We start from the raw sequence: 17,595 nt of genomic DNA, 5'->3' as shown, positions 1-17,595 counted from the left end.
GGAGTCGAAGTCACCACCCGCTTCTCCATACACTCCACCATACATGGCGGGGCTTGCCGTCACCGATAGTAATGTCAGGTGTTAATGTGCCTAACAGAAAACCGTACTAAACGAAAGCTGTTACGCGCGTGCACTAGTAGGTAAACACAAGCGTCACACGGAAGAGCGACCGCGTAGCACGTCTTAACACTTTCGCGTCTGTAAGCGAACGGGGGGGGGGGGGGGGGCTATTTCTATTTGCATTGTTGAAAGATGCGCTCTCTGTGCGTGAATCACGTCAGTGGCCGATTAGACCAGAGCGGCGGAGGTCTGACACGACCAAAACGGGTCGCGCAATACAAGTCTTGCCTATTCAAGTAGCCGGTTGCAAGTCGCGGATTAGCTGGAGATGTGGTTTGTTCCACTTTAGCTCCAGTCCTTGGCGATTGCAATGTCACGTCCTTCATCATCGCAAAACGAAAAATAAGCTCAGTTCCAAATCTCCTCTTCGTCGGGGTCACGACTATGGGTAATTCGACGACCGGGAATAATCCCTTTATAAATTTCGGATTTGATGATTGCTCAACGCGCAACTTTATCATACACTAATCGTAGCTAATGTAAATACAAAAAAAAACAATAGATAAAACTCTACATTGGTACTCTGCCAAACCAGCGATTCATCTTTTTTCTCTTGCGCCAGCTACTTCCACACTAACTGATGTCACCATAAGCACTTATGTCTATTCGCTTAACACAATGAATTGTTTTTCTGTCAGGGCACAAATTATTTCTATTTTCTTCAAATTCTTCTCGGTACTACGATTCGAGCTGCCTGTGGTGCTTCCTAACGAGTACTGCTCTTTGGTAAGGCGCTTCTCAACCTCCGAAACATTTCGTTTATAATTATGTTCAGTGGACCTTATTCGCAGCGATAAACTACTTATTTACAGAAGATACGTTGACGACATACGTGAAGTGTTTCAACGATCCTAGAATGACTTAATGAAACGGCAGGTGACCTTAACAAGATGCATAAGAATACCGTATTCACAGTAGAGAACGAGCGAACAAGAAAATTTAAATTATCTTGATTTGTTGGTCGAGAACGCAGATAACGAGCTAGAGATACGGATATATAAGAAAACTAGGTTAACAGGTAACAGGTGTAGTAACTAATAAAATTCGCCGTACGGAGTGGCCGCGCGTTTACAGGCGCCATGTCACGGATTTTGTGTGCCCGAGGCTCCCCCCCCCCCCCCCCCTCCCGCCCCCGCCGGAGGTTCGAGTCGGGTGAGGGTATTGTCTACGTCTAGGAACCGATGACCTCAGCTGTTTGGTCCCTTAGGAATTCACACACAGTTGAACAGTTAATAAAATTCATGCGTCATCATCTCCATACTGATAACGCAAAACAAATGAAGTCTGAATATAATGGAGGAAGAGTTTGTGAGTATACATTTCCCACGATAACATTTCTTTACTGATCTATTAATCTCTTTTATTTAGTTATCGCTGTAACTCTGTAATGTGCATGGAGACTATTGCACAACTGTAACACGCCAGTGAAATTATTTACCATTACTAAACCATAAGTGCCACTTTTTACTAATTACTACACAGTTTGAACGCTAGCGTAGTCGTCTTCAAGAAGAAACTTGTACTATTATAATACTTTCAGTTCGTATGGGTCAGCATGGTCACAGGATTTTTGGAACGACAGTACCCAACTTATTATGATGTCACAAGATAGACAAGCGGGAGAGATATAAGTTTTACTTCAGAAGATTTTCGCCGTGCGGCACAAAATGCATTTACTCGGGGCATGACTTTCTGGAAAAATGTAGAGGTACAAGCCTTACAACGTTACCTGTAATTTATTTCCTTGTCTTGTCAATTACGAATCACATTTAGCAAATATATTAGATTAAGTCGTAGTAACGATTAAGCTCTTCTGCCTTTCACGGAGAAAGGGATCAAAGCCTGTGACGTAATTGAAGTTCTATAAACGCTTCTAAAAAGAGAGGTTCCACAATTCTCTCAAGTATGACGTACAGCCTCAACGTGACCTTTGAGCTCTGCTGGAATGTACGCGGTGAATGCAAGCGCAGAGTAAACGTGGATGCCGTCAGATGAATATTTCACTGTTGAAAGAGACGAACTTCCCTGCATTTTCGAAATCAACGTTATAGTGCTACTTTAATCTAAGAGAGAAAATGCACTACGTAAGAAATAGAAAGAAATAAAGATAAAAAATATTCCCTTTTACAGGTCACTAGCTACAAACGTCTTTTCTATATGTACTTTGATATGTAAACGAGTAAGTCAGATTCTGCATAAGTTGTGTGTGGTTATTAACTAACTCTCTCCCGCCCCTTTGTTTCACATGTAATACAACTAACTTAATTTTCTGTCGTGAGCATTATGCATTCTGAGTTCAGCAGTGTGAAGATTGCTGCAACCTATTTTTGAAATTTTCACTAGTCTCAGCACCTATATGGAGATTATGTGTAATGCATGCAATACATCGTTTTATGAGGGTAGTTGCTGTTATTCTCACTACATCGAACGGTTTCGATCGCTCCCTAGTGTTTCCAACATGTACAACAGGGGAAAACTTCAGTCGCACTGCTCTCCGAAGGAGTGTGATCATATTTAATGTCGTTGCTGTCCTTAGATAAAGGTTGAGTTGTCTGCACTGTGTCGGCAGTGACAACTATTGTCAAGAAAATTGTCCTGTTGGAATCAACGCCCCAATGGAAGCGGTGGTTTCACTGACGACCATTATGCCACTTTCTGACGTCTTTCCTTGTCGCTTCTGAGCGGAGGTACGTCTGAAATGTTTTACTCGGCAACCAATAACAAACCTCGAGATTTGAACGGTGGGGGTCGTGGTTCTGACCTCCATCGCAGAGAGGGTGAAATGTGGGTAAGATGAAGTGTGACGATCTTCCCTTCGCATGACACGACCACGGTTAAATTTGATGCCAATGTGACATAATTAACCTACCTTACATATCACACGAATTTCTGAGCTGTGGCCTTTCTTCAGCATGTGATGACTCCTTTCTGCTTGGAACGTCGCCTAGCCCGAGGGAGACGTTGGAGGGTGCCGTGCTATTGCACCATTACAGTGAAAGGATATATGCGCCTTTCAGATAAATTTCAAATTCCTACGCCGAAATGGGAGACAATTACGGTGTTTCAAAAAAGTAATCCTTTCATTCTGTTGTGAAGTGTAGTTTGTAGGAGGGCAGGTAGCATGATCCCGGTTAAAACACTTTTAATCATCATAAAAAAATCTCTAACATAACAGTGGTACATCAGTTATGGAATTGTAGGTACCATGAACGCAAGCAACGGCAACGATCAACTGTTTCGTATATTTTTAATTTAGTCTCCACAATAGATGCATATTCATAGTTGTTCACTTTCAAGGAAATTTTCTGTGCTTTCCGTTGTGAATAAAAAGAGTTTGAAAACTTGTGCTCATTCACTTCGTTCCCACCTGATGCAAGCATGGCACAATTTATCGTCTTTCTCACGTCCCCAACACGACCTTTTAGTGCTCTAGAAATTTTGTACCAATCATATGTCTTCCTATGGCATTTGTGCTGTGGACGTCTTGGATCCGAGAAGCACGTATGATATCTATACTCTTCTGGCAGCAACACTGCATTCTCTCTAGACCATTGTATCGCTCACACAAGTCACGTTAACACTAACAGAAAGTGGCCTAGGTAGCAGACGTAAGCTTTCTGTAGTAATACAGTTGGAGTGGGGGGCCGCGAACTTCCTTTATGTTTCCAAAGACAGAGAGAATAGCTCTGAGAAGCGACACCATGCCTGGAATGTAGCAAACTGAACATCCTTCCGTCACGTTTTGTGGAAAGAAAAGAAAGGACTGTTGTGCATGGTAGTAGGTACGGGAATTACGAAATAGCTTTCAGCTGTTAACTTTTAACAATAATTACAGTCAGAAACAATAATACCTCTGAGTATAGCGGAGTAAACTTTGTAAAAATCATCTCTCGACAGTGTCAGTAGCTTTTATAGTAAATAGTGTAGTCACACACCATCAGTAGCGGAGCATTTACAAAAGGAAAACTACGGAAAGTGTACGTAGTCGAATATGCAGAGGAGTTTTTGGTTGATAGTGAGTTTATTACTAATAACAAATATACTACTTTGTCCTTCTCATTAATCAGATTACTCTGCTTATATACAGAGCCAGATTTTGCAAAATGAGTGATAGAAGTTACGTAGTGGACCCCTTTGCACTTTCTGTAGTTTATTTACGATGTATGTACATAATATCCGTCAAAATACTAAGGGACTTTCCCATTATGTAATATACATTTTCTTAATATACCTTACACTTTTCGTTCTTATGACGAAAACTGAAGGTAAAATGGCACTTTCCTGCCTCATGATGACTGGGTGTTCTGTGATGTCTTTAGGTTGGTTAGGTTTAAGTAGTTCTAAGTTCTAGTGGACTGATGACAATAGTTGTTAAGTCCCATAGTGCTCAGAGCCATTTTTTTTAATGGCAAACTGCCGCTAAATAGGGCGTGAACATGAACATTAGGATACGATATAGGTCAAGTATTGGCATAATCACTAACAGGTAATATTTGTAAACATTATTCACTTAAAATAAAAAAAAATTCGTAGTTACTTCGGTGGGTGTAGTTACACACTGTGCAAACGGTGGTCGTGATTTCGCAAATGAATTAGGTAATCGGATATCTTACGAGCTGGAGAACGTACTCTACCGCTTTCAAGTCAACCTCAGAATGCCTTATCAAAACATGGCGGCCGACAGTACAGCTAGGCACCGCAGGGTGAGCTAAATGACGGGCCACAACCTTTCTCTCTATGTTATTCTCTCTATTTGGACGGTTCGCTAAGAGACAGGCAGCCAGCGGAATACGAACGAACGCAAGCGAATGCCCGCCTTGCGTTTACACCAGAGAGCATTCTCGTCCGCTGTTGCACGTTAGCTTTGATGTAAAGGGGTCGTTTCTGAACGTCTTTCATCCCTACGCGCGAAGAACGAAGTTGCATGTTGCGTGTGGAGTGGTGGTGGCTGGAATGAATGGAATCCCTATCAGTTTCTATAGCCAATTTGCGGCTGAGTTAGTTCCTCTTTTAAATATAATCTCCCGTAGATCACACTAACAAAAATCTGTGAACATTAGTTGGAAGAGAGTTCAGAGCACACCCGTCCGCAAGAAGGGTAGCAGAAGTAATCCACAAAACTGTGGTGTCACCGCCAGACACCACACTTGCTAGGTGGTAGCTTTAAATCGGCCGCGGTCCATTAGTACATGTCGGACCCGCGTGTCGCCACAGTGTGATCGCAGACCGAGCGCCACCACAAGGCAGGTCTCGAGATACGGACGAGCACTCGCCCAGTTGTACGGACGACATTGCGTAGCAACAAAACGCAAAACGGTAGCAAGGACAGGGTCAGCAGCTGTGGCTGTAACTACACGACGAAAATCAATCGGAAAAGATTCGACCACTTCATCGGTTTCCGCATCAATCAAAGAGAAAGAAGGCGGTTTGTAACGGCGCCAGAAATTAGAGCAATACGAATGCGAAATCCTTTTTTAATCCCATCCTCGTCGCCATGTGTGCACTGTCCTAACACAGGGATGATCTGTCCTGAATAACTTTTTAACTGACATTTGCGGCACGCAATGGAGGTTTGCCCAGTTGTTTGTACGTGTCATGGCTTCGCCAGATGTACTGTCCGAATTTTATCGCTTGCAGAATCAGCAGACGCAGGCGTTATTGGATGCCCTTGGACAGCTCGTCCAGGGTCAACGTGCCATTCAAACCGATGCGGCAGCCGCCGCTTCACCGCTACCGCAGCCACAACATGCAGTTGCCCCGCCGTTTCGCAAGTTTGACCCAACCCAAGAGACATGGACTGAGTGGTCACGCCAGTTTGGATTTCATCTCGCCGCCTACAGAATTCAAGGTAATGAGCGGCAGCCTCACTTATTATCCTGTGTCGGTGTGTCCACCTACCGTGTGATAGTGAAATTGTTTCCCCGACGCGACGTAGCAACTCTGTCCTACGAAGAAATTTTGTCGGCATTGGACGCCTATTTCAAAGAAACAGTTAATGTAATTGCAAAAAGGTATACGTTCTTTCGTACAAAACGTGCGGCCGGTCAGACTAATAGGGAGTGGGTTGCAACATTGCAAGGCCTTACAAGGGATTGTGCTTTTGAGTGTGAATGTGGACTCCCTTATTCAGATACAATGGTACGTGATGCAATGGCACAGAACGTTTCTGATGTTCGTATACGGGAGCAAATTTTGAAACTAGTTAATCCCTCCCTTCAGCAAGTGATAGACATATTGGATAGGCAAGACACACTTGACTTTGCTCAGGACTCATTTGCAACTTCGCCAGCCGTGTGTAACATTACCCGGCCTGCCGTGCGCACTGCGCGGCCCGGTAAACTGCCCTCGCGCACGTCCACGGCTACTTCAGTGTGGCGTAGCTGTCTTGTTACGCCACAACAAAACTACCGTCCAATATCCTTGACATCTATTTGTCGTAGAATCTTGTAATATATTCTGAGCTCAAACATAATGATGCATTTCAAACAGTACGAGCCTCTACAAGCGAATCAACACGGTTTCCGAGAACATCGTGATGTGAAACGCAACTCGCACTGAAAGCTGTGGATCAAGGAGGTCAGGTAGATGCAGTTTTTCTCTGTTTTTAAAAAGCGTTTGACTCAGAACCGTATCCACGCTTACTCTCAACAGTACGATCGTACGGGGTATCAAGCGGTGTTTGTGCCTGGATTGAGAATTTTTTGGTAGCGAGAACGCAGCAGATTACAGTATCTGGGAAGGAGAGTCATCGTCAGATGTAGAAGTAATTTCATGTCGTATATTATTTGCAGATGAAGCAGTTATCTATGATGAAGTACTGGTTGAAATACCTTGATCAGATTACAAAGTGGTGCAAAGATTGGGAACTTGCTTTAAATTTTCAGAAATGCAAAACTATGTACTTCACAAAACGAATAAATGTACGTACCTATGACTATAGCCCCAGTGATCCACCTTTGGAATCTGTCATCTCATAAAAATACCTAGGTGTGGCACTTACTACGGATTTGAAATGGAATAATCACATAGGTTCAGTCGTGGGTAAAGCAGGTGGTAGTCGTTGTGTTACCGATACGCATGGAACAGCAAAAGTACCTAGTATGTTCCAAACCGCAGCGCATAAAACGTGACTTTCTGTGCTCATAACTTAGTTTCTATTGGTGATAAAAAGAGAGGGTCAAACGTTTTCGATAGCCCTTGGGCTAGGGACCATTTGTAGACTCCACAAAAGGATCGTCTTAGTGTCACTGTCTTACAGTACAGTGTCAAAGTATGAGTACTCGACACTTCTTGCTGCATGGGCAAATGGAGAAAATCGGTTAGTTCTTTTTGTACTTGATGTGGTCTGCTGTGGGCTTGATGAGACTTATGGAGTTGCCATTTGTTCATGGCCGATTCCGCAGAAAATCTCAAAAAAAGTTTTTTTATTACATTTCCGCCATCATCAGCCGACCAAAACTCAACCGAGAATTTCAAGACGGTATGAACAGCAAATGGCTGCAATTTTTATGATATCTTCCTAAGATCCTGATTTCGATTAGCCTTGAAAATTTCGTTCGTTTCTTTATCTGTTTCCGATATACAGACATTAATAGTCACCCAACTTGTAGACATAAAATGCGAATTTAAAATCTGGCGTGAGGAGGAAACGTTGTTTATAAAGAGACGTAGAACGGGGAAATAAGCTATAAAGCGTTCCCGTTTTCATATGGGAACCCCGTGTTGTAGTACTGACGCACATTTAAAAATTCTTGCACGTGAAATGCGGTCTGTTGTGTGAAATTAGTTTCGTGTTATTTCAGTTTTACATAAGTAAACTATCTAAATTTTACTGACCAATACATTTCTTTTCATACGAGTCCCATGTCCTGCTGCAGCAGGAGAAAATGGAACCAGCGAAATAATTCTGCTATCGGAGCAGAAAAAATACGAATATGTTCCTGTCTATTTAAAAAAAAAACTGACGGGAAAAGTGGGGTTCCAACTGGCACTCTCTATCTTCCTCAGCGCTTTGAAAATTTTTCCCACAAATTTGTTCGCCCTTTTTTGTGCTGAGAAAGAAGGAGACAGTGGCAGTAGGAAAGAGACGGATAATCAGTAAATACTAGAAGATAGTTGACACTGGTTGTGTTATAGAAAGAGCGAAAGAGAGAATGGAAGTGTGAAAGAAAGAGAGGCGCACAGTGGCAATGTAACACAGTTGACAGTGACAGAACAGTGCTAGGAAAAGAGTGAAGAAGATGGCGGAAGTCGGAGAGGAATAAAGAAAATGAGAAAGTGAAAGTGGTTGATAGCCAGTGATAATGAGAGACAGACTATAACAGAATGACAACGTGGAAGAGAGACATAGTGACAATGAGAAGATACAGCGGCAGTGGGAAGGAACAAATGAGATAGCAGCAGAGAGCGAAAGGGAGACAGCGACAGTGGGAGGAGACTGACTGTAGTGGTAGGACAGAACGAAGCAGACTATGGCTGTGACATGGGAGGCAATGACCGAGAAAAAAAAAGAGATATTAACAGTGAGTTGGGCTAACTGTGTGAGTGGGTGAGGGCAACTGGGGGTGGGTGGGTATGGGCAACGTACAGCGATGGAGTAGTGTGTGTGTGTTTGAGTTTGAAGTTAGAATTGTTCTTATGCCAAAATTTCTGTGAAAATTTTTAAAGGTGCTGAGGAAGGCAGAATGAGGCATTTACAGCCCCAATTTTCAGTTAGTCTTTTAAATAAACTGAAACATATTCGCATTTTTTGTGCTTTTATGGGACCATTTTTCCCATGGTTGGATGAATACTGGGGGAAAAACAATCAGTCCAGTGCGGTATCGGCAGCGCATTAAAATAAGCTCTCCTCTGGCCTCACCGCCGCGTTTGCTACAGCCGCGACCGCAACGCGAGGACGCTGCCGTGGACGCACACGCCGCTGCCTGTGGCATGCATGGAGCTCCAGCTGCGGGTCTGCTTAGTTTCAAACATCGGTGCACAGATCCCCTTCGTGAGTTTGCTATTTCGTAACATTTACAGACTGATTGAATTGTAAACCTTTGTACCTTTTTCAACGTTCAAACCTGCTGTTAGAAACTAACGCTGCAACTACAGCAAAGTTATGTATTACTTTTAGTATTTGGTATTAGATGTAGGATAAATTAATATCTGAATTCTCTGTACACGTATCACATCTGTTCCTCGCTCCTGTATCCACTAAAGAACCACAAAGCGTGTACAGAAAGCTACAACGTCTACAAAGAAAGTGCTTACAAATGGCTCGTGCAGCGCGTCCTAGAATATTGCTGAAGTGTGCGGGATCCGTACTAAGTAGAACTAGCAGCGGATATTGAACGTTTAGACAGAAGGGCAGCACGAATGGTCACAGGCTTGTTTCACCAGTGGGAGATGATCACAGAGAGAATCCGCTTTAAATGATGATTAGGAATATAGTAACTATACAGAAGCCGGACCTTATGGACAACGTCAGTATAGGAACGGGGATTACCGATCATGATGCCGGCCGGAGTGGCCGAGCGGTTCTAGGCGCTAAAGTCAAGAACAGCGCGACCGCTACGGTCGCAGGTTTGAATCCTGCCTCGGGCATGGATGTGTGTGATGTCCTTAGGTTAGTTAGGTTTGAGTAGTTCTAAGATCTAGGTGACTGATGACCTCAGAAGTTAAGTCCCATAGTGCTCAGAACCATTTGAAACCATTTGATCATGATGTCACTGTAGCAACTACGATTACAAAAGTTAATAAATCAGTCAAGAACGGTACGAGAGTTTTTCTGTTAGATTGAGCAGATAAGCAGCTATTAGCAACGCTCTTAGACCGTGAATTGGCATCACTTAGTTCCAGTAAGACGGATGTAAGAGGAATTATGGACAAACTTTAAGCAGATTGTAAATCGGGGTCTGGAGAGTTTTGTGCGTAATAAGTGGCTAAAGGATGGAAAAGACCCACCACGGTTTAACAATGAAATTGGGAAGATACTGAGGAAGCACAGGCTGTTGCACTCTCGGTTCAAAAGGTAACGCATAAATGACGACGAACGAAGGTTACTAGAAATTCGTGCGTCTCTAAAAGGATTCATGTGCGAAGCATACCACGGTGATACTTAGGAAAAGGTCAGGCAGAGAACCCGTGGAATTTCTGCTCGTATGTACAATCTCTAAGCGGGTCTAAGGCTTCTATTCGGGCCCTTGTTGACCATTCTGGTGCGGCAGTTGAAGATAGCAAAACGAAAGCCGAAGTTTTAAATTTCACGTTCAAGAAATCGTTGTCACAGAAGATTCCAACAAACATACCGTCATTTGACTATCGGGGAGACCCCCGTATGGACGACATAGTAATAAGCATTCCTGGCGTACAGAAATAACTGAAAGATTTGAAAGGAAATAAATCGCCAGGTCCGGATGGAATCCCAATTCCATTTTACAAAGAGTACTCTACGGTATTCGCCCCCTACGTTAGCTTGCATTTATTATGAACCTCTCACCCAGCACAAAGTCGCAAGTGACTGGAAAGAAAGCGCAGGTGGCTCCTGTGTATATAAGACGGGCAAATAACGGACCCGCAAAATTATGGACCAATATCCTTAACTTCTGTTTGCTACAATCCTTTAACATATTTTCAGTTCGAATATAATAATCTTTTTTGAGACTGAGAAGCTTATGTCCACTATTCAGCATGGTTTTAAAACGCATCGTTCGTGCGAACCTCAGCTTGGCCTTTAGTGACATGGTATACTGAAAACTATGGATGAAGGGCAGCAGGCAGATTCCATATCTCTAGATTTCCAGAAAGCATTTGACACGGTGCCCTATTGCAGGCTATTAGCGAATGTACGAGCGTATGGAATAAGTTCACAGATATGTGAGTGCCTCGAACACTTGTTAGATAAAACACCCCAGTCTGCTGTCCTCGACGGCGAGTGTTCATCAGAGACAGGGGTATCGTCTGGAGTGCCCAGGGAAGTGTGATAGGACCGCTGTTGTTCTGTCTGTATATAAATGAATTGGCAGACAGGGTGGACAGCTATCTGCGGTTGTTTGCTGATGACGCTGTGGAGTACGGTATGGTGTCGAAATTGAAAGACTGTAGGAAGATACAAGACGACTTAGACAAAATTCCTAGTTGGTGTGATGAGTGGCAGCTGGCTCTAAATGTGGAGAAAAAATGTAAGTTGACGCTGATGAGTAGGAAGAAAAAATCTATAATGTTCTGATACAGCATTATTGATGTCCTGATTGGCACAGTCAAGTCGTTTACGTATCTGGGCATAACGTTGCAAAGCGAATTGAGGTGGAACCAGCATGTGAGAACTGTAGTAGAAAAGGCGAATGGTCGACTTCGGTTTATTGAGAGAAATTTAGGAAAGAGTGGTTTCATATGTGAAGGAGACCGCATATAGGACGCCGGTGCGACCTATTCTTGAGTACTTGTGATCCATAGTGGGTTGGAATGAATGAAGACATCCAAGCATCAGAGGCTGGCTGCTAGATTTGTTCCCGGTGGGTTCGAACAAGAGGTAAGTGTCACAGAGATGCTTCGGAAACTCAAATGGAAATCCCTGGAGGGAAGGCGACGTTCTTTTCGAGAGACACTGTCAAGAAAATTTAGAGAGCCGGCATTTGAAGCCGACTACCGAACGATTCTACTGCCACGGCACGTAAGGACCACGAAGATAAGATACGGGAAATTAGGACTCGTACGGAGGCATACAGGTAGTCGTTTTTCCCTCACTCTATTTGCGAGTGGAATAGGAAATTTTTTGTGGTAAGTTCCAATGGGACCAAACTCCTGAGGTCATCGGTCCGTAGTCATACGCCCTACTTATCTAACTGAAACTAACTTACGCTAAGGAGAACACACATACCAGTGCTCGAGGGAGGACTCGAACCTCCGACGGGGAGAGCTGCAAGAACCGTGGCAAGGCGCCCTAGACCACGCGGCTACCCCGCGCGGCCATGGCATATGAATGGAACAGATTAATAGTGGTACAGGGTACTAACCTACTGGCGTGGTATACTGTTTTTTCGGTATGCCTGTCGGCTATTATCAATGCCCCACCACCCGTCTTATCGTTCCTTTTTTGACGACTCTCTCGACCATCAATACGGGTTGTATGTATCTGCCCTGCTACCCTCTGGAGTTCGCTTTCGTCGCCTCCTTCAGCAACTTGATTTTCCACTCCCTGTAACCTTTAGAGTGGACGAGAGCCAAACGCCACCTTGTTTCCAGGCTCAGGTTCGCGTTCACCTTGACCTCAGCTCACTCCCAAAGGAGGTTACCCCAGCTTCGGTATACTGCTCGCGGTTTGTCGAACTTCGTTCGAAGTTCATTAATACGATCTTCATTTATACAGATAGCTCTAAGACCAATGACGGTGTCGGGTGTTCTCTTATTCTCGGGGCACACAGTTTCACATACCGGCTCCATGGCCATTGTTCGGTCTTCACAGCTGAGCTATTTCCCCTCTATTAGGATGTTCTTTACATCCGCCGCCACCGACATTCTGCTTATGCCATCTGCTCTTATCCCCTGAGCGCCATCGCCATCCAGAGCCTCAGTGATCCTTATCCGGTTCACCCTTTCGTGCACCTGATTCAACGCTCTCTTCAGCAGCTGGCGGACGACGGTTCTCCGGTTACCTTTATGTGGGTTCCTGGCCATGTCGGTATCCCCGGGAATGAAGCTGCAGATGCCGCGGCCAAGGCTGCGGTCCTCCAGCCTCGGACAGCTTCTTGTTGTGTGCCTTCATCTGATTTTAGCAGGGTCATTTGTCAGCGCATTTTATCGCTGTGGCATGCCGATTGGTCTACACTAACTGAATACAAGCTCCGGGCCTCGAAACCTCTCCCCACGGCTCGGACGACCTCTTCACGCCCTTCTCGGCGGGAGGAGGTCGTTTTGGCCCGGTTACGGATTGGACACTTCCGGTTCAGCCACCGCCATCTGCTGACGGCTGCTCCTGCGCCGTTCTGCCCATGTGGGCAATTGCTGACGGTGTGCCACATTTTAACATCCTGTCCGAATTTTAATACACTGCGCATTGATCTTGGCCTGCGATATACTCTGGATGAAATTTTAGCGGATGACCCAGGAGCAGCTGCTCGCGTTGTTCGTTTTATCCACTTGACAAACCTGTCTAAGGACATTTGATTATGCCGTTTTCTCTTAATCCCTTGCCTGTTAGTGTGCCTTTTATAGTGTTGACCTTTTTAGTTGCTCTTTTAACACTGTGCCTCGCAGTGCATTCACAAAAAAAAAAAAAAAAAAAAGAAATCCGCCAAGCACAGTACTGTGGCTTGCAGAGTATCTGTGTAGATATAGATAGCACAACCCCTATGACAGCTCACGTAGAGATCATGAAGACAAGTTAGAGTAATTGCAGCACGTACGGAGGCACGTTTCCGCGCTCCATATGTAAATGGAGGGGGAAAGAACGCAAACAGCTGGCAGAGTGAAGTGTGCCGTCTGTCGTGCACAGCCGCGGACGCTTGCTACTGACCTGCCTGCCGACGGCGGTGGCGGCCGAGTGCACGGCGATGCCGTCGGCCATGTTGACGCCGGTCTGCGCGAGCAGCGCCGCCACCGGCAGCAGCGGCAGCAGCAGCATCTGGACGCGGTAGAGCAGGCGGCCGCGCGCGCTGCCCGGCGACACCCGCAGCCAGCCGCCGGCCGACGGCGCCACCGGGCCGGCGGACTCGCTGGCGCGCGACGACACCGGCGACTCGAAGCCGGCCGACGGGGACCCCGGCGACGCGCAGCCCGCCGTCGGCAGCCCTGCACAGCACGGCGGCGGCTGTAGCAGCGAGGCAGGCGGCACGTGCCGTGCCGGGGCTCTGCGAGCGGGTCAGGAGCACCGACCACTGACGTAAACAAAGCTCTTACGCAGTTCGCGCAGGGTACGGTGGCCGATGCGCAGTGGGCGGTTTTCGTCCAATGCGCTGGGCGAGTTCGTTCATTTGTTCGAAAGGTGAGGCCGACGAGTGTTTTCCACCTTTCGGCCGCTCACCGACGACAGAATCGACGTGCGCACTCTGCAATCTTCCTCAAACGATTGCACAGAAACTCTTCGGAAAAGAAATTCATTTTTGCTTTAATGACAGCTTTTTATCTTAGGTTTATTATCATCTGTCCATTTGTTTGTTAACTGTCATAGTTATTGTGATATACCAGGTGATTAAAAAGTCAGTATAAATTTAAAAAATGAATAAATCACGGATTAATGTAGATAGAGAGGTAAAAATTGACACACATGCTTCGGGAGGACATGGGGTTTTCTTAGAACCAAAAAAAGAAAAAACAGAAAAGCAAAGTTCACAAAATGTCCGACAGATCTCTTGCGCGTCGTTTGGTGATGATCGTCTGCTCAGCCGCCACTTTCGTCATGCTTGGCCTCCCAGGTCCCCAGACCTCAGTCGGTGCGATTATTGGCTTTGGGGTTACATGACGTCGCAAGTGAATCGTGATGAAACCGACATCTCTACGGATGCTGAAAGACAACATCAGACACCAATGCCTCACCATAACTCAGGACATGCTTTACAGTGCTGTTCACAACATTATTCCTCGACTACAGCTATTGTTGAGGAATGATGGTGGACAGATTGAGCATTTCCTGTAAAGATGATCTTTGCTTTGTCTTACTTTGTTATGCTAATTATTGTTATTCTGATCAGATGAAGTGCCATCCGTCGGAAATTTTTTTAACGTTTGTATTTTTTTGGTTCTAATAAAACCCCACGTAATCCCAAGCATGTGTGTCAATTTGTACCTCTCTATATACATTATTCCGTGATTTATTCAGTTTTCAAATTTATATTGACTTTTTGATCACCCGGTATATGTGACAGTAAGACACTGCGCAATATTAGGAAAAATGTGCGATTAAAAATACAGGTCGCTATGATTTTGCGTTTGGTCCATATTACATAACACGCTGTAGCGTATGAAATTTAGCTAACATATTGAATTTTTCCTTAGAGTTGGGTAGAGGTATCTGTCTGTCACCAATTTCAAGAAAATTGATCTCATGTAGCACTATCATTTGCGATCGCGCCGCGCCAGCGATAAAGCCAGAGTGATAAACCCCAACATTCCTCATATTTCATAAACGGTTACAGATATCGAAATGATACCCACCCCAAAGAAGATAAATTTCTTAAAATGTGACAACTACAAGATTCTCAGTTTAGTTGTTCATGCATCGACAATAATAACCGATACTGTCCTAACCCACATAAAAATAAAATTGAAGCCACACTTTTAGAACACCTATTTGGGGAACTTCTTAGTTTGCAGCCCAGTCAGTTCACTTCACTTTGAACGCACCCCGAAATAATTTAATTTCTTTTCTTCTTCAGTCCCCAGAGTCCACGTTTCACAAAACCATACTCTAAACATAAGCTTTTTCTGATTTCAATGCTGGGTCTTTTTGAGTCGAGATTTTATTTTTCTTGGAAGCACCTTTCTGCTTGACGAACTCTACTTGTGACTTCTACTTTTGCCTATCTATTGTTACTCAACTTGATCAAATAGCTCATTACCCATGTAAATTTGGACTTTTCTCTTTCTCTTCTTTTTCACATTTTACCTCTTTAGCATTGAAGATATTTACCTTCATATTATTCTGTTCCCTCATAACATTATCCATTTTAAATAACATTGCCTGAAGATGTTATGCACTTTTAAGTGCGACAGCTGCATCATTAACATATCTTAACGTATCTGTCATTCGGCCGTGTATTAGTATACTTGTCTGCGAGTGTTCTCTTACTTCTCTCCCACACAGGCCGACATGTTAAAGATAACGACTGATAATACGCAACTATGTCGGATACCTTTTCGTATCAGCATTACTTCTCGCTTTGTCCTTCCTTCAGTAATGTAGGTCCCATTTTTGTAAAGCTTATATATGATTCTTCATCTTTATAGTCTATGCATACTCTTTTCGAGATCTCAGTCATCTTGTCCCCGAGCTGCGCTCTGGAAGTCCAACGTAAACGCAAAAATGCTAACAATTCGGCTAAGTGTCAATGACAGCAGCATGTTTGTAATGTAAGGTGGTGATTGCAGTAACTCGCTCGCCTTTGAAACTACTGACCGCTAGCGCCAGAAAAGCGTCACGATAACAAACCAGATTCATTTTTTGGGAAAATTTACAAAAATATTTCTTGCTTAACAGCTGATGGTGAGTATCTGCAGAATCGTTACTGCTCACTCGCTGTTGTTTCGGTTGCTAAGGCAGAACCGGGGGTGGAGATTCCTCTGGACCGTTGATTAGCTGCGGAGACCTGGCCGGCTACCATCAAAGCGAGCGCTACCTTCACGTGGCACAAGTTGGACATCTTATCGCCTCGTACCTCTGACGTCTCGAGTTGCTCAGAACGTCTAACTTCGGCTTCTATTCTCGGCACAAGCGGCGAAACCGTATTCTGCCTGGGCTTAGGGCACTCGATACGTGCAGGCGTATCCAGCCTTCACAAGCCCTGCAAACTACGCGCTGCTTTCACAAATTGCCTCCACTACGTAATTAGCCGACTTGCTAAAATATTTGAAGATGAATGCAGGTGAAACGCTTTGTGTAAAAAGGCATAAAATTTCTACTCATTAAGCGATCATCAGACTAGTTAACCACGGGCTTTTCAATAGTCTTAGGTATGTTTTAAAGGAACCTTCCCGAGTACCTGACTAGTTTGGCCCCTAGTTTCCCAGAAAATCGATGTTGAATGTTTATTATGCGTCCATTCTATACCTGTAACGTTCATTCTGTTCTGAGGAACCGAGCGTAGTGCAGCGACTAAGGTTCACGCCTACCACGTTGCCGGTACGGGTTCAGGTCTTACCCGTGAACTTTCTTTTCTTCTATTTAATCGTACAGAATTTTATTAAATGGTATGTATCACGCAAATTTATTCAAAAATAGTGATTTTCGCCTTGGGTATTTACAGGGTTGGGAATTCCGTAACGGTCCTATAGAGAGAGAGAGAGAGAGAGAGAGAGAGAGAGAGAGAGAGAGAGAGAGAGAGAGAGAGGCCACAACAAGGGAGCAATTGTTGTCCGAATACTTAAAATTTTAACTGTGAACCATACACACAAACAAAAATAGTTTTGCATCATCTCGGTTCCGAGAGTTCCGGAACCTCTATAGAAAAGTGCAATACAGATCAACATAAACATTATTTCCACCATTTTCGTTGCTCATGAAAACCACACATTGCATGTTGTACCACCATACAGAGAGACCTTCAGAGGTGGTGGTCCAGATTGCTGTACACACCGGTACGTCTAATACCCAGTAGCATGTCCTCTTGCATTGATGCATGTCTGTATTCGTCGTGGCATACTATCCACAAGCTCATCAAGGAATTGTTGCTCCAGATTGTCCCTCTCCTCAACGTCGATTTGGTGTATATCGCTCATAGTGGTTGGTGGGTCACGTCGTCCATAAACAGCCCTTTTAAATCCATCCCAGGCAAGTTC

At 44.5% G+C, this 17,595-nt stretch overlaps 1 protein-coding gene across 1 annotated transcript in view; it reads right to left on the bottom strand.

Moving 5' to 3' along the window:
* LOC124605891 overlaps nt 1-15,766 on the bottom strand; it is a 374,153-nt gene extending 358,387 nt beyond the window's left edge. Inside the window, exons 1-2 of the mRNA XM_047137839.1 lie at nt 15,660-15,766; nt 13,619-13,952 (exon numbers count right to left, since the gene is read on the bottom strand). Of these exons, the coding sequence (XP_046993795.1) occupies nt 13,619-13,952; nt 15,660-15,766 (441 nt within the window). The remainder of the gene's footprint in view (nt 1-13,618; nt 13,953-15,659) is intronic.
* Nucleotides 15,767-17,595: the final 1,829 nt, after the last annotated feature.

Source organism: Schistocerca americana, chromosome 3, assembly GCF_021461395.2.
Source record: "Schistocerca americana isolate TAMUIC-IGC-003095 chromosome 3, iqSchAmer2.1, whole genome shotgun sequence".
NCBI classification, from domain to species: Eukaryota; Metazoa; Arthropoda; class Insecta; order Orthoptera; family Acrididae; genus Schistocerca; species Schistocerca americana.
This window is presented reverse-complemented; position numbering and strand designations above follow the sequence as displayed.